This window comes from Equus przewalskii, chromosome 6, assembly GCF_037783145.1.
Source record: "Equus przewalskii isolate Varuska chromosome 6, EquPr2, whole genome shotgun sequence".
In the NCBI taxonomy this organism is placed as follows: domain Eukaryota; kingdom Metazoa; phylum Chordata; class Mammalia; order Perissodactyla; family Equidae; genus Equus; species Equus przewalskii.
This window is the reverse complement of record NC_091836.1, coordinates 39,495,644-39,523,252: the sequence shown is the minus strand read 5'-3', so window position 1 is coordinate 39,523,252 and position 27,609 is coordinate 39,495,644. Positions and strand designations below refer to the sequence as shown.

Genomic DNA, 27,609 nt, shown 5'->3' with positions numbered 1-27,609 from the left:
TTTTAAATACTTACAGCTTTATTAGGAGCAGGCCATTGGCCCCGCAGCAGCCAGCTCCCAGGTATACACAGTATACACAGCCCAGCCAGTACCCAGGTCCTTCCATCCTTCTGCAGTACATGGAATGCAAAAGAACCAAACCAAACCAAAAGGGGGGCTCTATAAGTGACAGTGTCTAGTGCCTTCAGGGGCTAACTCCCAGGCTGGGAACACTCAAGTCCGTCCACCCGTCCTCAGCTCCCCCCAGCCCCTACTCCAGCACGGCAGGCCCAAAAAGTTGGACTCCTCCAGTCAGTGCACACGATGAGCAAAGGAGACAGGGGGCTCCTGAGCCCAGATCCTTACTGGTCCACACCCCATGGAAGAAGTTGCTGGAGCAGCCAGAATGTTCCTCTTCTTCCAGAGACATGAGATACCACCTTAACTTTTTATTCCATCACCAGAAACCTGTGTCCTAAGGCTTGTCTCTGCTCAGCCTTGGAGAACATGGTTGGATTAGTGAAATGGTCAAAGACAAGACAAACCTCCCAAGTTGTCTTGGTCAAACTTCTTTCAGAAACAAAAAAAGAAAAATATTGCAACAGAAAAGAGCACTGAGACCCAGCTTGTGTCAGGAACAAGATCAGTTGTCCCTCCTTGAAATGACTTGTAAAGCCGCTCTGCTAGGGGACCAGTCACCCCCACTGATGGCGGCTCCCTTCCCACCCGCCCCTTCCCCTGCCCACTCTGCACAGCCCCCGTACCACCCTCTCCTTGCCAAGGATGGGGGCACCAAGCACAGGGCGCAGTGCCGTCGTCGGCCCGCCGGGCCACATCTGCCCTGACACCCTGGTCCCTTTGGATGCTGATTCCCACAGTGTTCACTCATGCAGGAAGGCGGATTCCTCCCCGCTCTGCACGCCGAGGGGCACTGCAGCCCTGCCTCCGAGACCCGCACGCCCTCTGCCCTGCTGCGGGAGCTCTGTTCAAGGGCTTGGCCCAGGGCCAGACCGGGGCAAGAGCACCAGCCCAGAGGCTGCCTGGCTGGCTGGCTGGCTGGCTGGCTGGCTAGTTTGTGGATTCTCTCTGTAAGGGGAAACTAAATAAAGGACTGAACCCCTTTCCGAGGAAGATACTTGGTCTGCTGTCACCTCACTGAAGTCCAGGCCACAGTATGACACTCTGAAACAGAAGCTCCCATATACACACTGGGCCAGCTGCACCCCCAAGAAATACCCTGCTTAGCCAAGAATCTCTCACATCCGCCCCCCTGGAGCTGGAGGAGACGCCTGGTTTCTACTTCCCTTACATGGCTCCGAGATGGACAGGTCTCCAGCAGCTCCTGCTGGTGGCTGCCAGGGGCCCCTGGGTCACGTCACTGGTTCTTGGTGCCTCCTGAAACCTGTCCCCCAGGCACCTGTAGAGAGAGACCCTGTCTTCGTGTTTGGAGCCCCCGGGGGTGGCCAGGCTGTGGGGAGCGGGGTGCCACGCACCACGCTCGTCTTCACGTCTGGACAGCTCAGTCTACAGAGGATGACAGTGAGTCTGCTGGAAGCACCAAGGTCACCACTGCCCCAGGGGAGGGACAAGGGTGGGTTCCCAGAGAGTAGAGCCTGAGGTAGCAAACAGTGAACCCCGTTATCCAACCGTAGAAACTATGGCCTGGGGATGCAACAGGACATGCCCAAGGTCAGGCCACATGCAGCTGTCCAGATGCGCACCAACCTGCTGGCACGTGGATGTCCAGCACCTAGCCCTCCTAGCATATCCCATCCCCCTCTTGGTGGGACCATGGCCACTTTGAAGGTTCTCTGAGGTGACACACAGCCTAAGGCATCAGCCTTATTTATACCTGCCTCTCTGGAGGAAGAGCCATCAGACCTGGGGTCTCTCCCTCCCCATCCCAGGGTGACATTCCCCCCAAAGCTCAGACCAGCCCCAGTGACAGCAGAACCCTCTAGATCACTCCTCAAACTCCCTGCTTCAGCCACAGAATCCGCCTCCCCTTATAAGCCTCAGCACGTTTTCTTACTGCTCGGATCCTGGAAGAAGACAACAGGCTCCCTGTTGACTTCCTACCTCCACCTGCAAAGCCTCAGAGGACACCCATGGAAGCCCTCCCACCAGACTGACATCCTGGACAACACAGGAAGAAGATGTGGCTCCTTAAGGGAGGGCTAGGAGTAGAAGGAAGATGAGAATCCTCGGGACTGCCCCTACCCACAGCTCTTCCCAAAGGAGTGGCCCAGGCCCCGGGGAAACCCAACCCCACGCTCCCCTCCGCTTCTGCACCCCCAGCCAGTTTTTGTTTTTTTTTTTTTTTTTTTTGCTCAATCCACGTCAGTCAGAAAAGGAAAGTGGGCTGAAAGCACCATAAAAACCTGCCTTGTTCAGAGACGGCTCAGAGCCCCTGGGGCCACCTGAGGGTGCCAAGCTGCGGGCATGGCTCTTCCAGCAGCCTGCAGCCTCCCTGATGGGGGCCACGGTCCCTGAAGTTCTGCCTGGGAGGTGCCCATCCTCCAGGTCCCTTGGACGCTGGGCCCCAGCACCTCCTGCCCAGCACCCGCACCTCGCAGCCTCTCCCTGAGGCTGGGCCCCGGAGGAGCCGGGCGTGAGGTAGACTATGCGGTAGTTACTTCACTTCCCCGCCCAGGAATCTCTCACCCCTGCCCACGGTCCTTCCTTGTCCCTGGATGCGGGTGACGTTGTGGCATGGGCCTCTGGCCACTGCCCTCTGCCCACGGCTCCAGCTGGCCAGAACACTGGCAGCACCAACAGGGTGGAGAGTGAGGAGGAGAAAGGGACAGTCCTATTCAGCATGGCCTCAAGATGCAAAAGTCCAGTTCCTGGGGTTTACGGCGCAGGTCACACTGGTCCCGGGCCAGCAACCGCCCTCCATGGGCCAAACACTTGAGTGGACGCCTCTTAAATCCCCGGCCGCAGCTCTTGGAGCAGGGCGACCAGGCACCAAGCTCCCAGGTCGGGCAGGGCTCCCCACAGGCTCGCATCTCGACCGGCCGATGGGCCGCATCACAGGCAGATGCTGCGCGTGGCCCCGGGGAGCCACGACAGTCCACTGCCCGCTTCTGCAGGCCACCACCACAGCTTGCAGAGCAAGGACCCCAGCTGCCTGCCACCCAGCGCGCAGGGGGCCTGTCGTCCGGCTGCTCCACTTGATTGGAGAGGCTGAGGACGCTGTTGTGGAGCACAGAGGATCCCCGCGGGTCCTTGGGGTGGGAGGACTTGTCCTCCCGAGGCTCTTTGGGCAGATAGAAGGAGTAGCGGACCCGGGGCGGTGTCATCTTCCCCACAGAGAGGACCTCCACCGTCAGGGGCTCCAAGATGGGCCGGGAGGCCTGCAGGCTCTCCACCGCCGTCCCGGTGCCACTGTAGCGCAGCAGGCTGCCCTTCACCACCAGGTCCCGCTCCACAGCCGACACCACAAAGTGCCCGTTGAGCAGGTACTTGCCTTGGCTGTTCTTCAGGGCCAAGTAGTTGTCGTCTCCAATCAGCCCCTTGTAGCCGCGCTGGCGGATGTCGATGCTCGAGGCGCCCGCGGGGATGGCCACCACAAAATTGTACCCGTGCCTGAGGTCAGAAAGAGGGGCGTGCGTTAATCAGATGCCTGGACATGAGGACCCCGTGCCCCTCTCAAGTCACAACTGATCCCCATTTCACAAGGCCTGGGGCAGGTCACGAAGATGGCAGAACACAAAGACTAAGCAGGCGGCCTCATCCGCCACTCCACGGGTCCGGGAGGTCCCCTCTGAGGGGTGGTGTGCAAGCCTGTCGTCAGTCCTCTAAACTACATAAACCGGCTGCATCGCCAGCATCTTTTTCCTTCAGTAAATTTATATTTTGGTGAATTCTAGCATGAGAGTAAAAGCACGAGTTTTGGAGTCAGAGTGATTCCTGCCACCCGCTTAGCTGTTGGCCTTGGAGAAGTTACTCAGCTTCTCAGTTTCCTCATCTATACAAGGGAGAGCACGATTGCACAGACCCCACCGAATTGCAATCAGGATTAAATACGCTAAAGCAGAGGAAGCATGTAGCATGCCGCCTGGCACACAGTAAGCACTCAATAGACATTAGCTATGAGGGGGAGGAGAAGGGGGAGGAGGTGGAGGAGAGAAGTCCACAGTCCCTGAGGCCAAGGCTGGGGCTGGATGCAGTGAGACACACTGGCCCTGAGCCAGGGACCCAGATCAAGCCTTGGCTGGGACGCCAGCTCCCTGGTGGCTCTAAGCAAGTCAGTCTGTCTGGGTTTTGCCATCCTCATCTATACAATGAGTGGGTCAAACTAGAGGATTTCTAAGGCTCCTTCCAGCTCCAGTGGTCCGATAAGGAACACCTGCCATTGAACCAGTGAAGCAAATCTGGGCTGTTTACCTTTAATTCCCCATGTAGCCTCCCCCTTGCAGATGCCTGTGAAGGACAGCATGGAACACCATCCACCTGCAGTGCCTGAGCTACCAGAGAAGTTGTCCACCTAGGTGCTCAGCTGAGAGTGCTGTGTCCAGTGGGGACAGCTGAGGTTCCCGGACAGCCATCTAGCCCTTTCCATCATCAGCACCCGGGCTCCTAAGTTTTCAGAGCAAACCACACCCCCTTCAACTAAGACCTCAGGGGCTCTGCCTGCCCCAGCTTCTTCCATAACATGGATCAGACTTTCCAAGGACTTTCCCCAAAAAATAAAAGGGGATGTGCCAGACCTCAGAAAGCTAGGGAGGCCCAGGCTCTGGAGTTGGGACAGAGGAGGCCCAGAGAAATTTCTTCAGCTGATCCCGGCGCACATCTCCCAGGAAGGGGGATTGCCTCAGTCCCAGCCACGCACTCCACTGTCTCTCTGCAGTTTATTGCCATTGTCACCTTAATGCTGTCCCAGGCCAGGGCCTCAAGCTCAGGGAGATGAGAGGCTGTCACACTTGTCTCCAGGTCTGTTTTGTTTGGTTCTCATCATCGTGAACATTTAGGGAGCATGTATATGCACCAGATACTGTGCCAAGAATGTCACCTGAATTAACTCCCTGAATCCTCACAATAGCACAACATGAATATATCAGTGTCATACCCACCCTACCAGTGAGGAAACCTACGATTCTGGAGATTGCATCAGTTGCCCACCGTCATCCAGAAAGTGGAGAACTGAGATTTGAACACAGTTCAGTCTTACTCCAGAACTCCACACAGACCCTAACAACGCCCTGCTGTCTCCCTGAATGTCGTCTCCCATTAAGTGGTGTCTTCCTTGAGCATTCTTCTTTGTTAGATGAATGAATGAATGAATGAATAGCTTACTCATAGAAGAGTATGAGTGGGCTCCACAGCAAGGGTACTGGCCAGGATCTAACATTCACCCCAATCTAACCCAAGCTTCCAACGCCTGGGGGCAACTCCACTCACCCTTCCCCACCCTGAACCTGACTGCACCCTCCAGGGCCCAGAACTCACATGGGCTTGGTGAAGAGTCCTGTCACCTTCTTACAGCTCTTATTGTCTCCCCCACACACCCCACATTTGTCGAACTTCTTCTTGGAGCCCAGGTTCCCGTCGCAGCCAGCCTTGATGCACTTGCCTTGGACGCAGACCGAGGTGGAGTCGGGAGTACACGGTGTGCCATCCACCACCTGCAGCACCCACAGGAGGGGGAGAACAGGAGAGAGGGGCAGCTCAGCTGGATGCTCCCCAGGAGACCCTGTCCCTGCTCTGGTCTCCTGCCAGAGGCTCACTCACCTTGGGTGCCAACACGTAGAAGTAGCCGGTGCCGTTGGCTCGGCAGATGAGCTTGCACTTGTCCCGGGGAGACACGCCTGAGTACTTGGGCACCCACGCCACGGCCAGGGTGAGCCGGTTGGTGCTGTGGTTGTAGCCATTGAAAGCCTCACACTGCTCCTCCCGGAAGCTCTTGCCAGAGGCTGGGGAGGGAGAAGCATATGCAGGAGGCTAAAGGGAGGGGCAGTGGGGGGAGAGGCAAAGGAGAGATGCCTCCGGGGCACTCAGCCTCCTGCGACTCTAAACAGCTCCTCCTCACCCTCAGCGAGTGATCACCATCACTGAAGCCACCCCATGGGACCAAAGGATGGGCACAGATGATGATGCCTCCCCAGGCAATGTGCCACCTGCCCCAGGAATCGGGCCTTAAATGACCTCCACAACAGGTATCCTAAATAGTTCTGTGCTATAGAGCCTTTCAGCAGTCTTTCCATACTATTTTCAGAATGTTATTAAAAGCATAAAATAAATTGCATAGATGACAAAGAATACCATTATTTTTAAATACAGCTATCAATCTATCTTGAAACATACTTGTGATGTGTGTGCTTCCTTGTTACTCATTAGATAACAAGATTCCACAACAACTCCAATAACCACCACCCTGCTGAAGCAGTGACTGGCACAAATAGCTTTTTGAGAAGTCTGCACGACTGAGATGTCGCATGAAAACATCCACAATCTCTACTGGTGACAAAGCCACAGGTCCTGCCACTAGGATTGTAGTTTGTTGCCTATTTAAAGGAAATACTAAGTTTTAGATAGAAAGGTTAGTAAAAAATACTGAATTTCTAATTGAAGGCAATATTAAATTTTAGATTAAACAAGTTAATAAAAATAGGGATATAATTTTCTTGCCACCCAAGTTCATAAATAATTCCTGCTTATGAAGATGGTTTCAGGACTACGTAACTGAGGGGACTTCTGGTGTCTAAGTCTCTGCACGAAAACACCCTCGCCAAAGGGGAATGGACAGAGAAACGATCCCAAGAGGACTCTGCACCTCTACACTTCCAGACTTTGTCCTAGGGAATAGAACCTTCTTTTCTTGTTTTTTTGTGTTTTTTATATTTTTTTTGGTGAGGAAGATTGGCCCTGAGCTAACATCTGTTGCCAATCCTCCTCCTTTTGCTTGAGGAAGATTGTCACTGAGATAACATCTGTGCCAATCTTCCTCTATTTTATGTGGGACACTGCCACAGTTTGGCCTGACAAGCAGTGCTAGGTCCAAGCACTGCTTGGATCCGAACCTGCAAACCCCGGGCCGTCGAAGCAGAGTGCATGAACCTAACCACTATGCCACCGGCCAGCCCCGTAGAACCTTTTTTTCAATTGAAGTATATCTGACATACAATATCCTATTAGTTTCGAGTGTACATCATAGTGATTTGATATTTACATACATTGTGAAATGATCACCATAAGTCCAGTTACCATCTGTCACCATACAAAGTTACTGCAATGCTATTGACCATATTCCCTACACTGTATATTACATTTGCAGTAACTTTGTACCTATGAGTTACCCGGAGCGAGGGCATGACCTCCAGCCTTGCCTCCCAGGGCCCAGCCACGCCTGCCCTCCCCTCTCACCTGGGCTAGGGCAGGGCTCCAGGCTGCAAGATCGGTATTTCACCCTCACGCCCTCGCAGTACTTGCCCCCGTTGGCAGGGGTGGGGTTGCTGCACTGCCTCCGAGCCAGCTGCACGCCCCCGCCACAGGTGCGCGAGCAGGGGCCGTAGGGCTCCCATTTGGCCCAGGAGCCGTCCACCTGTGAGGAAGAGTCTGTTAGTCCTCCAGGGGTCAGGGTGCTGCACCCACGCCCTGAACCTACAGAAGAGCTAGACTGGTGCAGCCTCCGTGATGCCGTCCCACCGGAACAAGATGCACTTTGTATCACGAAGGGGAAAATGACAAGCAAACGAGCAGCGTGCACGGGGCCCACACAACACTTCAACTGGTTAATTAGCAAGCGCCAATTGGTCCCAGTCATACGCGAGTCAATGAGGGCACTCGGAAGACAGGCCTTTCCAGGCTGTGCAGTCAGGCAGGAAAGGTCTACAGTCCCCTCTGCCCTCCCCACACGGGGGTCTGGAGCAAGGAGGGAAACCCCCTGAAGTTTCAGGAGCTTCATCTGGAAAAACGGGGCCATTAATGCTCAGGTGGGAGGTGGGACAGAACGGTTAAATGATGCAACACGTATGAAAATTCCTAGCACCGAGCTTGCCACTGCGCAGGAGTTCAACATTTCTCCTTATTTACTTCCGGTGTATTTACAAAAGTCACCAAATCTAAGGCACGGCCAGCCCCCAGCCTTGCCAGCAAACCTTGTCACCACAGACATCTGAATATTTTTATTTGTAAATGTTCTATAATTCAGACTTTTCACCAAACCAGACTGATCTTAGTCTCAATGAGGGGCTGAATTTGAGAATGTTTCACTATAAGCAGTTCTAATGTTTGTGCTAAGAGGAGGTAGAGATAAGAGACTATTATGCAATCTTAAAACTGTGTTTGGAGTTGGAGTGAATTATGCAGTGTTGTTTTGTTTTCTAACAGGGTGGATAGGGGATAGAAAATTTATAGTCTTCATTATGTTTTTCTTAAGATGACAGTAAAGTGAGTTTTCATCCGCTGAACACACATAAGTTGGGCAATAGAGGAAGCAGCCCAGTTCGACAAACCTGGGAATAAACATTGTCACAGATCATCCAAAGCACTGAACCCACATGGAGCTAAGCAGGCACCAGCTGCGTGTGACAGATACTTTAACTCTTGTCTGTATACGTATTCTATCTGTCCTTCTGTCAGACTGTTCTTGTTTCATTGTGTCAACAGGCCCGTTTCATCCTGTAACAAACACTTTCCCTTAACTCTGCTCCCTCCTCAAACCCCATCGCAGCCTTTCACTTCCAGAGAGTCCTCCCCATCCGTGCTTTCTGCCTCCTCCCTCCTCAGTGCCCAGCGCCCCATGGAAGCTGCTCTCTCAAAGGTCAGCAATGGCTGTCTACAGAGGCAGGGCCTACACCTGGTCATCTCCAGTTCTTCTTCAGTACTTAACAGTGTTCCTGTGGCTTCTGAGATGATGCTCTATTTTTTCACCTGGCATCACTTCCTCCCACCCATTCCTACAGGGAACATTCATCGTGCTCCTGCCATGTGCCATTCATGCCTTCATTCACCAAATATTTGTTGAGTTCCTACTACATGCCTGGTGCCATGTGCAGCGAATCCCTGCCCCACAGTGACTGCATCCTCGCAGAGAAGATAGAGGATGAAAATAAGCCTGTGCGTACAGAGTGGAGGCGGGAGGGCCTCAGTCAGGTGGGCTGCTCTGAATTACAGGGGCCATGGGGGCCTCACTGCTGAGGTGACATCTCTGCAGAGGCCTGAAGGAAGTACAGGAGTGAGCTATGCAGACACTAGGGAAAGACACCCTGAGGAGGGATGTGCCCAGAGTATTCCAGCATCACAAGAGTGAGAAAAGCAGGAGACAGGAGAAAAGAAGGCAGAGATGGACTCACTCATTCTGAGCGAGGAGTAGAGCCTCTGAATGGTTCAGAGCACAGAAGCAGCATGACCTGACTCCCATTGTAAAGGACCCCTCTCTGGTGGGAATCGTCTGTAAGGAGTAAGATCAGAAGCAGGGAGATCCATTAGGGGGCAATTGCAATAATCCAGGGAGAGGCGATGGTGGCTTGGACCAGGGTGACAGCAGCTGAGATGGAGAAATGGTTACATACTGGACTTATTTTGAAGACAGAGTCAACAGGAATTGCTGAGGTATTGGATGCGAAGTATGTGAGAGGAAGAGGGTGTTGGCATGAGCAACTGGAAGATGGAGCTGCCACAGCAGGTTTAGGGGAGATGATCAGGAGCTCAGTTTTACAGATCTTATGTTTTAGATGCTTAACAATTATCCAAACGGAGATGCCAAGATTCAGTGAGACATTCAGGTCTGTAGTTCAGGAGAGAGGTCTGGGCAGGAGATACACATTTGGGAGTCTTTAACATACAAATATAAATAGTATTTAAAGCCATCAGTCTAGATGAAGCGCCTAAGAAGTTAGTGTGGATAGTGAGAAGGCTAAGGACTGAGCCCTTGAGCACTTCAACACTGGGAAAACAAGAGTGAGGAAGAACCGGTAAGGGAGACTGAGAAGGGGCCAGTCACGGGGGAGGGAAACCAAGAGACAGTGAAGACTGTGTTCCCCGGGGAGAGAGTGATCATCGTGTCAAATGCTGCTAATAAGTCGGGCAAGATGAGGAATGATAACTCGTCATTGACTTTAGCAATGTAGAGCCCATTTGGTGAGCTTAATAAGAGTTCAAACATTTTGAAGGAATGGTAGGAGTGAAAGCCTGACTGGAATGGGCTCCAGAGAAAAATGGCAAGATTGGAACTGGAGAGAGCAACTTGATCCAGCTCCTTCAACAACTTTGCTGTAAGGGCGTCAGAGAGATAGGCTGCAATATAGAGAGGAAGTAGGATCACGAGAAGTTTTGTTTAAGATGGGAAAAATTACAGCAAGTTTGTATCCCGCCAAGAATGATTCAACCCAAGAGAGGGCAAAATCTGATACTGCAGGAGAGAGAGAGAGGAGAATTGATAGAGCGCTTTCCTTGAACAGATGAGAGGGGACAGTAGTCTACTGCAACTCACAAGGTCTGGCCCCAGCTAAGATCATGGACAGCTCGTCCACGGTAAAGGAGGAAAGGTAGAGTACGGGGGCACAGAAGCAGCTCAGACACTGGATGGAGTGGTGGGAGCTAGAGAAAGTTCTCTTCCGATTATTTTATTGCTTCTTTTTTCTTAATGAAATAAGAAGCAAGGTCACTGCCAGAGTGAAAATGAGGAAGAAAGAGTCGGTAATGGGAGGAGAGAGGTGAAGGTGTGAAATAATAGTTCAGGCGATTGGGAGAGTGAGTGAACTAGGGAAATCTATAACTCCTGGCAGCATTATGGGCCCACCTAAGTTTGAATTTAAACTGCGACCAGTGAGCACTATCGCATGTCTCTGTCCAGCCATATCCACCTATTCTGGCACAACTGAGTAGGTAAGAGAGTTGGATTCCACCAGGGTGGTGGCTTATCCAAGTGAGTAGGATGAAGAGAGACAGGGATATGGGAGTCAAGAGTGTCTGAGAAGGATGGCTTCTAACAAGGGACCACAGAATCTCAGCTCAATAAAGAGATTGGTGAGGGCATGAGAAGAGCGAGGGATGATGGAAAGATGGTCAGATCAATGGATTGTAGGTCCAAATGGGACTGAAGATATGTTGGAGTCCAAAAACTAGAGGGAGTGAGCTGGGATAATAGGGTCTTGGTGGTCAGTGGTATTCTTGAAAGTGAGATCACTGCCAGGCTGCAATGATTAGTCAGAAAAGCTTTGGACTTTGACCTTTTCTCCGTAGGGCAGTGTCCTCTGTGAAGGGCTAGGTTGCAGTTAAAACAGGGTAGCAAAGGGACTATTCAGAAAAGTGGTTGAGGATGTAGTGTATTTTACTGCTGATGGACTGAGAACTCCAGAAAGCATGTGGGAAGATTGTGCTTCTCAGATCACATTTCCTGCATCCAATATCCTCTTGGCCAATCTCTTTATCCTCCAGACTCATCTTCCCAAGAGAAGAGGCTAGCCAGTCACAGCCTGCTTGATCCTGGTGATGATCTTGTCCTCAGGACCTTCTAGTCTAAACACATCAAACCAGTGGTCAAGGCAGATGCCACCTAGCTCCAAACCACCTTTCCCAAAGATGTTTCCGATGGAGCCCTCACCCACCCAACCCTCCCGCCTGCCCCACCTCCCTGACTTTGCTCCACCTCTGCTTATTGAGACCCTGCTCATCCCTCAAGGCTCTCTTCAAATCTGACCTCCTCATCAAGTTTTGTCACACTCCTCTAACCATCATTAGTCTCTCATCCCCTGATCTGCCAGGACACACTGTCACACTTCTGTCATAACACATACCACACACCTCTCTGTGTCTTGTTTTACAGTTCCATTTCTAGCTTCCCCAGTAGACTGTGTGCCCTCTGAGACATTGCCTGAGTTCTACTTATCTATCTGACACCACAGTATCTTACACAGTTCCCTGGACACAGTGGATTGTTGCCGAATAAATGGTTGAAGGTTTAATTAAATATATATTCCCAAAACACAGAGAAGGATTTTACATAATTCTGTACCACACCCATCTCAGGGCAACTGATAAAGTGCTTGGTGAACACTTTCATTCTTCTGCCTCTGGGCACCTAAACCCCAAGCCAAGCCTGCCTGCAGCCAGGGTGGAGGACGAGGATGAGGGACAAGGATGAGGGACGAGGATGAGGGACGAGGATGAGGGACGAGGATGAGGGACGAGGATGAGGGACGAGGATGAGGGACAAGGACGGGCTTCTTATTTCTGTCTGGAAAAGTACAAATCCCTTTACTACCCCAACCCAAGACCTGAAGAGTATAAAGTTTTTATTATATTCAGAGAATATTTGGCATTCTGAATTTGCTCTGGTTTGATTGCTCTTCCTATTTATCAGGAAAAAAATAACTTTCGTTCAATTATGTTTCAGGTTCAAAAAACAACGATCACAACAGAATCTGAACTTGGTTCAGGAGGAGGTAGCAAATGCCTGATGCTGGCCCAAGGGGGTTGCTTCCTTTCAGTTCTGAGCCCTGTTCCTCTCTGGCCCACAGCTCCCTGGAAATGGAGCACACTCAGAAAGAGCTGATGCAGGAAGACAGGGCGGAGCCAACTGGTGAGCAACTCCGAAGATCAAGGGCTCAGCTTTGGTCCAGAGCTCCTCCCCAGGTAGGACGAGGGGCAGAGCTCAGGGCTGGGACCCCTCACTCCGACTGAAAGGCTTCTCTCAAGCACCTAAGGCCTCACCAAGTTCTCTGAGCTACCATATCTTTTCTCTCTGGCCTTAGAGTCAAGAGGAGATAGGACTACAGACAGGGAAACTGAGGCACAGCACAGCAATGCAATGGAGTTATGGTCACATGGTAACTCTGTGCCGGCGCAGGTTCCCAGTGGAGGCCCCGGGAGTCGGCCACCCTCCTCCCAGCAGTCCCCAGGGCGCAGCTCCAGCACACTCACCCTGTACTTCTGGAGGTTGTGTCTCTCCACACAGCTCCCCTTGAGGCAGAACTTGCCCTCGCCACAGCTGGTGCCGTCTGCCCAGGGGAAGTGGCGGGTCTGGCACACCATCTGGCCTTTCGCCTTGCCAGTGCACCACAGTTTGGTGCAGTACTGCATGTAGGGACAGGGCTTAGAGCCGACGCCAAAGGCCAGCTCACACTGCTGGCTCAGGGTGTAGCTGGCGCCTGGCAGGTCCTCGGGCAGGGAGATGGGCTTGCTGGGTTGGTCCAGGAGGCAGTCACCTACAGAGAGCCAAAGGCATCCGTTAGCAGGGAGCTAGCAAAGGGGAGGCTTAGCTAGCCCAGTATCTAAATGGTAGGGAGAGAAGGAAGCAAGCGGCTATGGGATGACCCACTGCAGAGCCCAACTCTTTGGGGTCATGCATACCTTAGGTAATGGAGGACAGGTCCAGAGAGGTGGTGAGCACCATCTCCAGTGACAGCACTGAAGCCCCTCCTCTGTTGCCCTGGCTTACCATGCCCGCTGTCCAGGAAGTCGGTGATGATGGCAGCACTGCAGGCTGACCAGGGGTTGGCACGGTCAATCTGGATGAGCGTTGGGGACATCATGTGGTTGGCTCGGAGTTTCCCAAACACCTCCTCACACACTTTCACATTGTCATGGGGCATGTTGAACACGTGGCCTGCGGGGTGAGTCAAGAGGACTCAGAGGGCAGAAGGATGTGGGCTATGCAGTTTAAAGGGTTGGGGGAGGATCAGCTGGACAAGCTAGAGAGCCCGCGTCGATGTTTCTGGGCTGGTCATTTCCAGCTAACAAAAGATTGCTTTGCAAATGTCTCAAGACCACTTTCTGTCGCATCCATCAGCCTGTGCACTCATTGAGGACAGCAGTGTATTTCACATATTCTCCCTTAGTGCCTAATTGACGAGACACTCTAACTGCTGACGTACTCAGACAACATCACTGGCCAAGTGTGCTGGGACAATTGGAAAAAAATAAAACTAAGTTATTGCTAAGGCAGACTCTGACCCTAAAAAAGGATCCCTAAGGCGTCAGGACATGAGGGAGCAAAAACAACTCAAATGTCTACCCCCGCTCACCAGAGCACCCAGTGCAAACCCAGAAAGACCCCAGACAGGAGCGCTCCTCCCTCCATCCAATGGCCCCTCCAGCCTTACCCAGCTCGTGGGCAGTGGTGAAGGCTGATGGAAGACCATCATCCTCAATCACAGAACAACTTCTTTTGGGGTCGCACATGGTGCCCACGTCAGCCATGCCCAGCGTGTCACAGGTGGTGGCCCCACACAGGTCCTGCGGGGGCAGGGAAGAAGCAGAAGCCAGCCAGAAGTTAGAGACGGTAACTGAAGGGAAGACAGGGTATCCTATGGGACATTCCAGCTCATCCCCAGGCCAAGCCTAACCCAGCCCAGCACCTTTCCAGCCAGGCCCTGCTTTCCAGGGGCTTGTGGGGCTGTTCATGGAATCAACCCAGGCTAAGGGAGGAGGCCTCAGGAAAAAAGTTCTGTGGCTCACTGAGAAATTCTACCCAAATCCTATCTAAGGAGGGCCTGTGGGAGAAAATTAGGAGGTACAAAACTAAACTACAAGGGCCATCGCTTTATATAGAGACAGCCCTCCAGGCCAGAAAATGGTGACTCCCACAGCTGGGTGAGGCTCTGGTCATGGCAGGTGGGGGTGGAAGGCAAGCACATTCCCCAACCAGAGTCAGCTCTAGCAGCCTCGGTCCTTGGTGAGTGACTGCCTTTGGACAACCATGAATTATGCTCAGATTCTCAGCCAAAGGGTCACTGGCCAAGGACCCGCCCATGCCAGAGATCTGGCTTCCTTGGGTTGGGAGGAGGCAGATTGGGTGGACACAAGCCCCTATCCAGACACAGCTCAACTGGCTACAGAAGCTCCAGAGGACCATGGGCTCCAGGGCTGCTAGGAAGAAAAGATAAATTAAATAGAGCGTGACCCAAGCAGGAAGGTCCCTCTGTACTGACACTTAACTTGTCGCAGAAGCTAGGGCTTCCAGCAGCATCCCTGACAGGAAGCTCTTCCAGGGCACAGGGAAGGGAAAAATGGGGCTTCTGGGGTGGGTAACTCAAAGAACTGATTAAGCATTTTGGGTCGGCAATGCACCTAGATACCTTAGGGGCCCAGGAATTGGAAATAGCATACGATACTTGTACACATTCTACTCCTCCTGAGAAGACACTGTTGAATCAGTGATGCTGGTATTCTCTTGATTACATCCTTGCCTTTAATGCACGGGGCATTTTATAGTTTACAGGAAACTATTATGTGTCTTGCCTAATTATTCCCCACAATGGTCTTAGGAAGCAGATATATTATTAGGCCTATTTGTCAAAGGTGGAAACTGAGACTCATGTTCACAGTGAATCATGGCGATGGCTTAACAAATGCTGGCACCATGCGTGCGCTTTACATGCATGACCCTATTTAATCCTCACAGCATCCCACTGGAATAATGACTATTATTTTCACCTTCCACAGACAAGGAAGCTGCAGCTCAGAGAGGTTCAAGTCTCAGCAGAAATGTGTACTCGGGGTCGTAAGACTGGATCCTCAGTGCTCTTTCTCCCACGTCACAGCCGACTGCCCAGCAACACCTGAGTTAACACTCAGGAGAAAGGGCTGTGTGTGTTCTCCCTTGGGAGCCAAGGTGTTCCCATAAACACGCACAGAGCTGTTCTCAATTTTGTTTCTCTTTAGGGCTGTGTGCACGTGCATGCATGTGTGTGCGGGCGCATGCTGACATAGGGAAAAGGTGGGCAGCAGAGTTAGCGGGGCCAGGGGGCACAGGAGGAAAAGTGGTCATAGTGCAGAAAATCAGCAAAATTTAATCCAAAGCACTCAGCAGTTTACCATCTGAGCAGTCAAACTCAGCTTCCCACGGTCAGGTGATAGTCACACCTCCTAATGAGTTAACAGTTATTCTGGCCAGAGAACCCTCGGGGGGGCGATCACACTGAAGCCAGAGTACACGGGAGTCAAGAAGGGTGAAACGCACGCCCACAGTGGAGTCAACGAGGGTGAAACGCACGCCCAGCCTTGATCTGCTGCCCTGTGCTCGCACGTAGCACTCCTTCCACTTCTGGGAACCCCATGGGGTGAACCTCAAATTCCCTTCTCTTCCAAGTACACTCCCTCTCCAAAGGCTCATTCTCCCAAAAGTTCTCCTCCCCAGAATTCTGAAATCTAGAAGACAGCTGCTGTCAAAACTTGAGAGCAGACACTCACCTGACAAGCAGTTTAGGGAATCTGACTGCTGAGGAACAGAACTGAGTCACATGGATCAGCTTGTGAAAGCAGAGACAAGGGGGCCAGGATGAGGAGGGAAGGAATGGAGGCTCACGCTGGGGCATAATGAAGGCAGGGGATGGGTGACAGGGCCTCTATGTCCCTGGATGCTGGAGTGTAGGATCCCCACTAAGGTGGAGCCTCTAGCCTGGTGGTCACAGCCTAGGACAAGCATGTGACATTGTCCCGGGGCCACCATGAACACTGACTATCAGCCTTGTGTAAGAGAGAGGGCACAGGAATAAGAACGAAGAAGCCTAGATTCTGGACCTGGCCCCATCACTAAGTAGCTGTGTGACTGTGGGCAGTCACTTCTCTACTCCGGGCCTCAGTTTCCTCCCCTGAAGGGCCAGTTCTCAAGTAGAACCCAGACTGTACCAGTGCCCTAAGCTCTGCTCCTTCCCCAATGCCAGGGGCCTCTTCAGCCCCTTCTGGCCCTTGGTTATAAAAGGAACACTCCGAACGATATACTTTTAGAATGGAAAGAACCCTAAGGATGGGCTTGTCTACTGACCCAGGTTGCGAACTTGATAAAACGAACTCACAGAAAAGTGCAGGTCACCCATGGGGACATTTAGAGTCCTACCCCGCCTGCTCGTCAAGAATGGCGAGGGCAGAATGAGAGCTCAGACTGGGTCCAGGCGGCCACTGGAGGTGAGCTGCCCGGCAGCCCAGCTCCACAACTGGGAGGTCCTTAAAGCCAAAAGCCTCCTTCCTCTCGGGTCGGATTCTCTCTGAAGAAAAGACATGCAGCTCCAGGCGCTTTTTGGGCCAGGAGCAACCTGTTCCCTCCATCAAGAAATCCCAGATTCCCTGGCTCAAACAAGAGGACTGAGAAAAGAGCTGCATGTTTCCCGAGGGCCTGGTGTAGCTAAGAGCGGCCATCCTGCGGCACCCAGCATCCTCGCTGTGGGAAGATGCAGCTGCAGCGGTCAGCGCTCTGCCCAGCCCTCTCCCCCAGGCAGGGACCCCAGCGCAGACTCACTGGGCCCGGGTGCCCACGGCGGTTGTGCAGGGCCCAGTTGTGCCTTATTTGTGGCCCTGAATGTCTCCACCCTTCTGGAATGAACTCAAAGGCACTCAAACGGCTTGAACCTCTTCAACTCAGGCGCTCGTCTCCAGAAAGAGAAGCTCCCTGCTTCCTTCTGCCTGGAGGATGTCGGCACTCGCCAGCCCAGCCCCCTACCTGCCTCACTATTCCTGGTAATTCACCATTTCTCCTTGTAGCTGAAGCTGCCATTCCAGATGACCCAAGAATCATCTTGGCCAAGAGCCTAATCCTCCGGGATTCTAACTGTCCCTCTTTTTATAAAAATTCAGGATTGAAGCCACAGTGTGAAAAAAAATAAATCAATAAGGATAACACTGTGCAGTGGCCCATCCGTGTTCGCCAAGGCGGCTCCCTGCACATGCCCCCACAACTCCCCCCTACCCCCCACCCCCGTCTTCCCTGCAGACCTCGTTCCCGCCTCCTCTCATTCCCCTGCCATGCACTGAGATGCTTAATATTTCCCAGCAGTATGGAGACAGCGGGACCCACGAACATCAAGCACATTAAATGTGTTTATGTGGCAGAAGATACATGCGTTCTCACGTAGCCGGCTTCCTACTCACACAGCACTCCTGGGCCTGTGAGCCAGCGCTCGTCTTTTTTTTTTGAGGAAGATTAGCCCTAGCTAACATCTGCCTCCAATCCTCCTCTTTTTGCTAAGGAAGACTGGCCCTGAGCTAACATCCATGCCCATCTTCCTCTACTTTATATGTGGGACGCCTACCACAGCATGGCTTGGCAAGTGGTGCCATGTCCGCACCCGGGATCCGAACCGGTGAACCCCAGGCCGCCGAGAAGTGGAATGTGCACAGTTAACTGCTGTGCCACCGGGCCAGCCCCCCAGTGCTCGTCTTGATGACCACATCACAGCATCTAGGCACACTCGCAGAACTCTGGAGCCATCCCTCACTCTACAGATGAGGAACCTGAGACTCAGGGAACTGAGATGGCTCACCTGAGGCCATGGGGCTACGAAGTAAAGAATTCAGTCCTGCAGCCGTGCCCTTTGAGAGCAAGGCCGGCAGTGGTCTTTGGTGTGAATCACGCCACACTAGTTAGGACATCATAACTGCTGGTGAAAACGCCCCTGCACTAGTATTAATCCTGCCCTTTAACTTGTTTTCCATCTGAATTTCTGTCATGCATCACTGTATTTCCTCGTCCAACCCAAAATCCACTTCTGTTTGTAATCCCCAAGGACAAGAGGGCCTGGCTTTGCTAGAAGGAAAAAACCAATCTAGCAATTCAGTACCTCTAGCAATTCAGTGCCAGGCAACGTGACTGAGGATGCCCGGGGAAGAGGAAGACGAGGTGAAGAGGAGGCAAGCCAGCCCTGGTGGTTTCTGTCAGCAGATTCCGTTCCCTGGAATATAAATCCCTCATGAGGCACAAAATGCTGCTGCAGCAAGAGATGGAGGGACCCGGACGAGAATCACCTCAATGAGGAGGAGGACGAACCCCAGGCTTACAGGAGGACCACACTTTCTCTAGAAATCATCAGTTCAAGAGAGAGCACATGCCAAACGTGAGGGTAGTAGCTAACACATACGGAGCTGCTATGATGGACCAGACACTGCCCTGAGAGCTCCAGCCGTATGCACGCACTGACTCCTCACCACAGCTTTATGAGGGAGATGCCATTATTAGGCCCCAGTGGACAGATGAGACCCAGAGAAGGTAAGTAGCTGGCCCAGGGAACCCAGGTTGGACAGGGACTGGCGCAAGAGAGGGCTGAAATTCAGGCAGCGCAGCCTCAGAGCTGAGCTCCTTCCACAGCTCTGGGCTGCTTCCCGGCACTCGCACCCCAACAATGAAGGGGCTGGGAGTCTCAAGAGGGCAAGGCTGTCCACCCCGAACCTCCCGCCCGCCGCGTGCAGGCTGTTCGCTGAGTGGGCGAAGCCTGAGGAGAGGCCGGGCGAGAGGCGAAGGGCAGGATTAAGTGCTGAGAGTGCTCTTGGAGCAGGGTCTGTGCCGCCTCCCCCAGTGAGCAAGCCCCTGGCTCCTTGCCCCGCACCTGCATCGACACACCGACCTGTCCTTCTGCGCACCCTGTCTGCTGGCTCCTCACTGGGGCCCCTCCTTTCTCCAGGGCAAAACCTGATGGCAAAGAGCCAACACAAAATGCCAGAAGAACCTAAGGCTCCCTCTCCCGCCCTGCAGCCTGACAGCCAAAAACAGTGGCTTAAAGACCCCCAGGAAGGAGCAAACCACCTGAGCACGCAGAGCCATCTGCAGTCCTCTCACCTACGGCAGCACCTGCCTTCCAGGACACATCCCGAACGGCGACGGCGTGCAGGGGCGACAGAGACAGAAAGCATGCACAGATCAGGGAGATCGGCAAACACTGGGGTCCATAGTTTGCGCACAAAGCAGACAAGCGGAAGGCATCCTCGCAAGGGCAATGGGACGGAATGCTTCCTTCCAATCAGGGCCGTCCCAAAGGGAAATTCTGCAAGGGACCTGCAGGTAACCATCCAACAACAACAAACAGAGACTGAGCCACTACTCATAGCACCTGCCGTTCACTGGGGGCCTGTTCTGGAACACTCGGTCACTTACCCCAGCAAGAGTCCCATGAGTGAGGTACCATCATCATCATCATTGTCCTCATTCCAAGATGAGGAAAGTGAAGTTCAAACGGCTGATTCATTCAGTGGCCGTTGCTAAAAGTGCAAGTGCCAGGATTCACACTCAGCTCCGCCCGCCTCCGAGCCTGTGTTCCTTCCAGTGTGCCACGTGATCGAGGCCCGGTGACATGAACTACTGCAGAGATGTTGTTGGAAGGAGAGCAAGACTGAAGGAGGGAAAAAACCTCGCTTACCTTCCCAACTAAACCAGTGATTAAAAAAAGAAGGAAAAGATTCCAGTGCACATTCCTCGCTCCAAACGTCCTCCCCCATCCTCCACCACTAATATCAGCTGACTCATTTGGTGTCAGCGAGAGAAGGAGAGAGAAAAGCAATCACCCAACAAGCCAGGGAGCAATCCTATTCCCCACTCCTCTCTTTTCCTCCCTTGTTCTCCACCCTTCCAGAAGGAGGGGTTGAGTTTCCATTCAGTGATAAAGATTTACAAACTATGAAATACCAAAGCTACAGATTCCCCTCTCTGCTAATATCTTCCAAGACCTGACTTCAAAAAAGATCCTGAGGAAATTATGATTCCTTTTATTGTACTGGGAGATATGTGTAAACTGCACATTATCATTTTATTATTAAAATTTTTTAAATCTGAACAGTAAACTTCACTGCTCTATCACAAGCACTTTATTACAGAAAGAGCTGGCCTCTGTTTCAAACGGGGCTCCAGATGCTGTTCCAGGCTTCAGAGTGTAGAATACTGTAAGTACACGGCCCACAAGACACAGCATTGCTTGGGCCCTAGACCAGAAGGTAAGCGCCAAGCTTGGTATTGCCAGAGGCGGAGAGGGAAGAATGTGAAGGAAGAAGATAAGAAGAAGAGAGATGACAAAGAGCCGGCCTCGACAATCCCAAAGGCAGAAGAAGAGAGCATGGAAGAAAACGAGGAGAGGAGGTGGGGACGAGGGAACGGCGGAGAGTGGTACTAAGCACAACAGAAAAAATAAAGGAAGAAATAAGCAGCAGAAACGCACAAACAACAAACCCTAAAAAACAAAGTCAGTCTCAAGGAGGAAAGGTCATAGCAAAAGAGATGTTCAAAAAGGGGAGAGGCCTCCTACAACACAGGAAATGAGCTTCCTTCCCCATCCCACCAGCTCCCGACCCCAGTGCCTTTCTTGCCACCTGTCCCTCGGCCCCCGGCCCTCGGCCCTCTGAGGGCTTCCCGGCTCCAGTGTTAAGGAGCACGACCCCCAAGAGAGGAGGGCCCAAGCCTCCCCCACGCGCTTAACACCCCATATAGTGAAGAGCTATTTCCCTGCTGGGCTCCCTGCCATGCAGTGAATTCCTGGCGGCCAAAGGCCACGTCTCATTAATTTCCATATCTCCACAGCCCGGGATAGCACCTGGAAATAAGTATTAAAAAAATGTATGAATTACTGAATGAGAGCCAGTCTAGCACCAAGTTACCCGAACAGCAGAGGCATGGGACCTACAGAGAGAGAAGACTCGGAGAGGCGGTCCCGCCAGGCGTCGGCATGAATCCCCGGCTCCTGCTGCCCAGTGCAACAGGAACCCAGAGAAACTTCTCTCCCCATGGAAATGAATGTCCACCCAGCAAGACTGGCTCTAATTCTCCACAGATGCCGGTTCCAGCCCTGTGCTGACCTCACCCTGCTGTTAGGAGGCTAGAGGCTGATGGCTTTGCAGATTCAGATGTATAAATCTTTAAGTAAACTCCTCAAATTGTCAAAATTCTTGCTGTACGATCAATTTTTTCTCCTTTGCACACAGTAAAGGATCCTCCCTGGGTCTAGTCTTCCCAGTGTTTTGATTTCAACACCCCACACCCCTCCCTCTGCCTGCCAAGAGGACAGCGGCGTCTCCCACAGCCGAGCCGAGACTTGTCTTCACGCACAGCAACTCTGATGTGGGCCGAAGGGGAGGCTCCAGTCATGTGGTCCTACTGCTCTCCCCTGGGTACCCGGCACCTGGAGCTCTACGGGAGCTGCTCTCAGCTCTTCCTCAGGAGGAAACACAGTCTGACCGAGCCTGACCCTTCCTAACTGCTTTCTCCCTGCAAAAATCACAACCAGAGCATCATCAATCAAAAAGAGTCCCAGCCATTTTTCAGATTTCTCTGGGGGAACCAAGAAACAGGTGACTCTAAAGGTGTCTATCAGCTCAAGGGCCATTGCAGACAAAAGGCGATTTACAAAATAAGCATATTCCTAAAAACTTCCTATCTAAACAAACTGTGTATTTTGTTTTCAAATTTTACTTTGAAAAAGCACTGATTACATCAACATTATAATAAACAGGGATCAAGCAGAATAGCTCATACATCTGATTTAAAGGATTACTACTGACCCTTTTACTTTTGTTTCACTTTTGCAAAGTAAAACAAAAATCCCCCTTGTGTCGGAGTATAGCAGGAGACTCCTTCCCAGGTTCCCGGAGACCACATCTGCCTTCGTCTAGAAAGAGCAGCTGTGCGCTCATGTTCTCATCACAGGCTGCACCTTCCCCAGGGGAGCTCAGGAATGAGCATTCCTAAGACTCTGAGAATGCAGCAGGCCCTGAAGTCTGTGCTTGCAAGGAGGTGAGGGAGAGATGTTTACTCTAAAGCATAAAGCACATACCTGGGTGATGGACCTGCCAACACAGCCTCCCCACTTTCTGGCTTTGCCCTCTAGACGCCTAAGAGAAAGACAGTTTCTGAAAGTCACACGTTGCACATCACTGCTTCTGACACAGGTGGTCATACATCTTGTACCCATTATGCATGGTCAACATAGCCCCCTGGGGGAGTGGCACACACCATTGACACACAGAAGCTGTCACGCTGTTTGCTTGCTTCTTCTTCAAAAGGCAGGTCCTTCTGATGGCATGGCCCATATTCCCAGCAGAAATCCTCTTCCTAGGGCTGGTTCCAAAAGTCAGCCTAGCCACTAGGCAGCAGAGCCTGAGGTCTGTTACTTCAGAGCCAGTGAGTGACCTCCACAGGGGCATCCCAGATAGCAGATGGGGCAACAGCTGCTTTGCCCATTAAGATATCCTGTTCTGGCCTTTGGTTTTTTCCCCAGCAATCTGACAGCAGAGTTGGTCTGTGTGCAGAGGTCGAAGCCACCTCCTTTGCAGTTTCCCCATGACTCAGGCAGTGCTTGCAGGGCTGGGCAGTGGCCGCTCTACAGACCTCAGTTGGAAGAATGAGCACAAGGAAACAGACTCAGGCCAAAGACCTCCCTAGAGAAACCAGGTGGTGGGAGGAGAAGGCTGGGGAAGCAGGAAGTTCAACTCCAGGAAGAGACAAGCTGCGCCAAATGGGTTAGTGTGGAAGACTCCAGCTCCAGCCCTGTGTGCACCAGGCCAGCTTTGAGTGGCCAAGTGGAAACAGTGGAGAGTTAGAGCCCCACGGGTCACCAAGGATTCAGTGCCATCCCCCCAATGCTATGGTTATGATAATAACAAAACAAGAGCACGGCACAGACTCAGGTCACAGTCCCACATCAGAGGAAGCAGGTCACCTGGATGTCCCCTTTGCTCCCAGTCTCCTGTATCTGAGAAATTTCAAGGATCCTAAACTTTCACAGTACCCAATCACTCCAACACCTATGAATCTAGATTTTCATAGATCCATAGCAAAGGACAGGACTGCCTTTCTGATCTGCTTTTTTGATCTGTCTTTCTAATCCCAATACCCTGCATCTTTCCAACTCTGCAGCTGGGGTCTCCAGAGGCTGTTTGCTAAGCTCCCACCACTTCCACAGTGCCAGGGGCAGAAGCTGGAGCCCCGCAGTCAAGCGCATAGGAAGTGCCAGGGAGTCAGGGTCATGAGCGACCTTGCCTGCTCTGCTCAATAACATGTATCAGGACAAACAGGTCACCCTCGGCCAACGAGGATTTGGGAAAACTGAAAGAGATTTTCCCAGCTCAGCTCCAAGCGAAACTCCACTTTAAACTCCAAGATCCAAACAGCTGCCCTAACTAGGCTGCCTGCTCTGAATGAACTGGAAGCCCCTCAAACAGAAGACAGGCCCAGCACAGAAGAGTACAGGAGACCCACCAATGGAGATGGGAAGCTCCCAGAACTTGAGTCTGTCCTTTCACTACAAGCCACGAAATAACCAAAATGATTCCCTTCATCCCAATCCAGGTTTTCCAGGCCCAGGTCAGAGAGAGGATAACTGAACATGTTACCCACGAGAAACGTAGCCAGGCGCTGACCTGGGACGTTTGGTAGACATTCCAGTTCTACCAGAAGAGAAAGAAAGACCGGGCGGAGGTGTCTGAAAGGGCTTAGACGCCTCCATAGGAGAGGGGCGGACCTTCCACACCCTCTCCAACGCCATCCTCAGAGCGCCTCCTATCTGCCTTAGAAACAAACTGCGGCTCCGGGGCGGCAACTTCCTGGGTTCCGGCCCCTCGGTGGCTGATCTAGGAGGCGCTGATTGGCTACCTCCAGGCCAACACCTTCAGAAGGAGCAGGCGCTCCTCCGACCGCCCACGTGCATCGGGACGCGCGTGAGCCCGAGCTCCGCTGAGCCCAGGAGCGGGCTCTCCCTGAAAGATCCGAAGTGGGAGTTAGAAGAGATCAACGAAATTTAAACTCGGGGGCATTGCGCGGCACAAAAGGCATTTGGAGAGTTATGAGTGGTGACTCTAAGAAAATGGGGCTGTCTGGGTCCAAAAAGGTGATTGATCAACTCACCTGCCTGGTGAAGAGGATGGCGGTGTCCCAATACTCAGGGTGCTTGTCACTCACTTTGTTCAGCTTCTTCTGCCAGGCGCAAAAGTTGCGAAGCGTCAAGGCCGCGTTTCCTGTGACCTTGGGCCCTGTGTCGCGGTCTCCCAGAAGCAGCACCTTGACTACGACGATGTTGATGGGGTTGAGGATGCTGGGATGGCGGTAGAGTCGCGCTGCCGTGGCCAGCAGCGTCAGCAGATAATGCTCCAAGTCCGCGCCGTGGAACTTGACCATTGACTCGTCGGCCACCACCAGCGTCTCCACGAACCGCGGGATAGACACGAAGCGCTTGGCGCGCCCGGACCTGCGCCGGCTGCGACTCTCCCCTAAGTCGGTCCGCCGCGGCTTATAGGGGTCCAGGGCCCGCAGGATGGCGGGGTTCCAGCCTGAGGCCACCCCGCAGCGAGATGTGGGATCTCCGGGAGGCCCGCCAGGGGCGCCCCGGCGCTGGAGGAGGTGTGCGCCCTGGCTGTTGCCCCGCGCCTCCGGCGCGCTGGCGTTGGGCAGCGGGCTAATGACATACTCGGCGCCTCGGTAGCCGAAGGCTCCGCGTAGCCCCCCGCACAGGCTCACAGCAGCGAAGGAGTCCGGCTCGGCGTTCACATCTCCAGAGTAGAAGCAACGTCGCAAGTCTGGAGAGCTCCCGGTGAGGCCCTGGAGGGGGACGCCTAGATGCTCAGTGGCGAACGCGGGCGCCAGGAACTGAGCATCCGGCGTCAGGTGTAGGTAAAAGTCCTCCTGAAATGCTGTGATCTGAAAAATGAGTCCCTGGTCCCCGGAGTCTTCGGGACCCCTCCAGTAGTAGTGGCGGCCGTTGATGTCCGGGTCCAGTCGAATGGGGACCACCACCTCCCGCTCTGGCTCTGAGCCGCCAGCGGATCCCCCGGCGAGAGCCAGAGTTAAGATGCCCAGCAGAAGCATGGCGCCGAGCAGCGCACAGCCGCGCTCTCGGAAGGGCTCGGCCCGGCACCCCGGGCGCCGGCACGGTCTCTTTGCAGCACGCACACCGGAACCACCACGCTCCGGGGCAGCCCGCAGCTCCCAGAAAGGAGAGCAAAGGGAGGGAGACTCCTCCCAGGGCTGTGAGCGAGCACCGGGCAGCCCGCGCCTCCTACCTGTGCCTTTCCAAGCAAAGCGCGCCCTGGGAGCTTAAGGGCAATCGCTGTCAAGTGCAAGGACGAAGATTTGCAGCCGAAAACTAGAGGGAGGTGCCGGGCCGCTTCTCCGAGCCGCAGCCACTCGCAGAGCCACAAACCAGCCGCTGGGCGAGCCTATTAAAGGACCCCTCCTCTTTGGACTGCCCAGTCGGCGCCCCTCCCTCTCTCCCCTCCCAGCCTCCCAGCCTCCCAAAGCTTGCAGCCCCGAGCCTCCAGGGGCCACCGAAGAACTCGGTCCCGCCTCCGGAGCGGAGAGCCACTTGGCGGGGAGGGAGTGGCGTTGAGCTGAGGCAGGAGGCGTGGGCTGGCTAGAGAAGCCAGAGAGGGAGTCTCGGTCGCGTTTTGCTCTTAGGTTATGCCCCAGTGCCCAACACATCAGTTGCTTCAGTCCCAACGGACGTCAGTCCGCTCTCTGGGTCTTAGTTTTTATCTCTAGGCAGTTCGGGTCAGGCACTGGGAATGCAGAGCCACGACTGACCTCCTCTCCCGGTCTCACCTCAGCCTTCCCATTGCAACATCTCTGCTGTTTCTTCATCACAGTGTCCCCTAAAAGGCCCAGAACCAAGACGTGCCCCTGTTGCCAGAAGGGCAAATTCCCAGGAACACGGAGAGCCTTTGTGGAACCTAGGGCCGTCCAGGCCCACGGTCTGCCCTGGGGCAGTGGTGTGCTCCATGGGCTGGTGCAGACAGTCAAATTTTCAGGAACTTTGCCAGTCAGCTATTAAACACAGCCACTACTAAAAATTAAATTATATAAAATAACTATAAATTATGTTTACTAGCAAACCCCATCACATCCTAATTATTTGACTGTTGTCTGTGCTCTTGAGCCTCCAGAACCACCAACCAGCTAGGACAGCCTATAGCTCCCAGAAAAGAGAGCAGAGGGAGGTGGAAGTAGGAGAGAAATACTAAATGGTATGCTACCGTGCCTCTCCCCCTTCAGGGACACCACAATAGGAGCTTGGAGTATGTCCTGGTGGGAGTATTCACACCACTGAAATAGGCAAATGCTACCCCTCAGGGCTTGGGGAGGGGAGCAGAACCCTTGTTCAACGCTGACCAGTGCCCCGGCGCCTGGAGGGGATGTGGAGGAAGAAGTTGTCTTCTCACCAGGAGGGGCTGAGGGACTGGTGGACAGTAAAAAGTCAGACAGTGCTTCCTCCACGAGTTTCTCTCATCTGCCCCTTGACTGAGTATCATGCAGGGCACTGGAGTGGGAAGCTGAGCGTGCGTCTGTGAGGATGCAACCATTGGCCGCGAGCTCCTGTGGAGTTTGGAGGGGAGTCTAAGGAGCCCTCTCTCAGGGGCTGGGCCTCAAGATCCCCCTTCTCTCTCTGAAAAATTGACTTCTTTCTTCTGACAAGGAACAAGGCGAGCTGAGGAAGGCAGGCTTTCCTAATCTCTCTTGATACCTAGAAAATCTTTCCAGAACCAAAAGGCTCTGAGTTGAGTTTGCAAGAGGAGAGGAGAGTATGCAATGATTTGAAGCCGAAAAGGGGGGTGGCGTGGAAGAATTTTGGAATTTTCTTAGGAAAGTGGCTGCTCAAGTAAACAACTATTTTTGAAGGGAAGAGAACGCTGGGACTGTCCATCAGTGAAGAGCACTTTTTGCCCATTATTTTCTCCCCATAAAGGATCCACTCTTCAAAGAGCTCCCTGGGACCTTGGAACAGGAAGACCGCTGAGATGCACATGATTCTCCTGGAGCTGCTCTTCAACTGAGATGCACGAGGCTGAAATTCATTATGCGGATGAGTAAGAGATGGGTGTTTATGCTCTGTAAATGAAAGGGAGAGTGGGCATATGGGCAGATTGTGTGTGACAGAGAGGGAGTTCATGTTTACAAGCGTTTTGTGCGTTTGAGCATTTCAAGAGGGCCTGTAATTAAAGGGAAAC

The 27,609-nt window shown here is 53.0% G+C and overlaps 1 protein-coding gene across 1 annotated transcript; it reads right to left on the bottom strand.

Annotated features, from left to right (window-relative positions):
• ADAMTS15 (ADAM metallopeptidase with thrombospondin type 1 motif 15) lies at nucleotides 1-27,609 on the bottom strand. Its single transcript, XM_008518443.2, has 8 exons — nucleotides 24,518-27,609; nucleotides 14,028-14,160; nucleotides 13,364-13,531; nucleotides 12,847-13,130; nucleotides 7,345-7,522; nucleotides 5,713-5,894; nucleotides 5,431-5,606; nucleotides 1-3,567 (listed from the first exon to the last, which is right to left on the bottom strand). Exons 1-8 carry the CDS (start codon nucleotides 25,472-25,474, stop codon nucleotides 2,793-2,795), a joined length of 2,853 nt encoding a protein of 950 aa, XP_008516665.1. The 5' UTR covers nucleotides 25,475-27,609; the 3' UTR covers nucleotides 1-2,792.

What these genes read in the sequence shown, in the direction of transcription:
- ADAMTS15 (XM_008518443.2), bottom strand. Translation starts at nt 25,474, where the DNA reads ATGCTTCTGCTGGGCATCTTAACTCTGGCTCTCGCCGGGGGATCCGCT. An exon ending in CTTCCTGGACAGCGGGCATG is followed by an intron (nt 13,131 to 13,363) that starts GTAAGCCAGGGC and finishes GGCTCTCTGTAG; the next exon opens with GTGACTGCCTCCTGGACCAA. An exon ending in ACAACCTCCAGAAGTACAGG is followed by an intron (nt 7,523 to 12,846) that starts GTGAGTGTGCTG and finishes TCTTCCTCACAG; the next exon opens with GTGGACGGCTCCTGGGCCAA.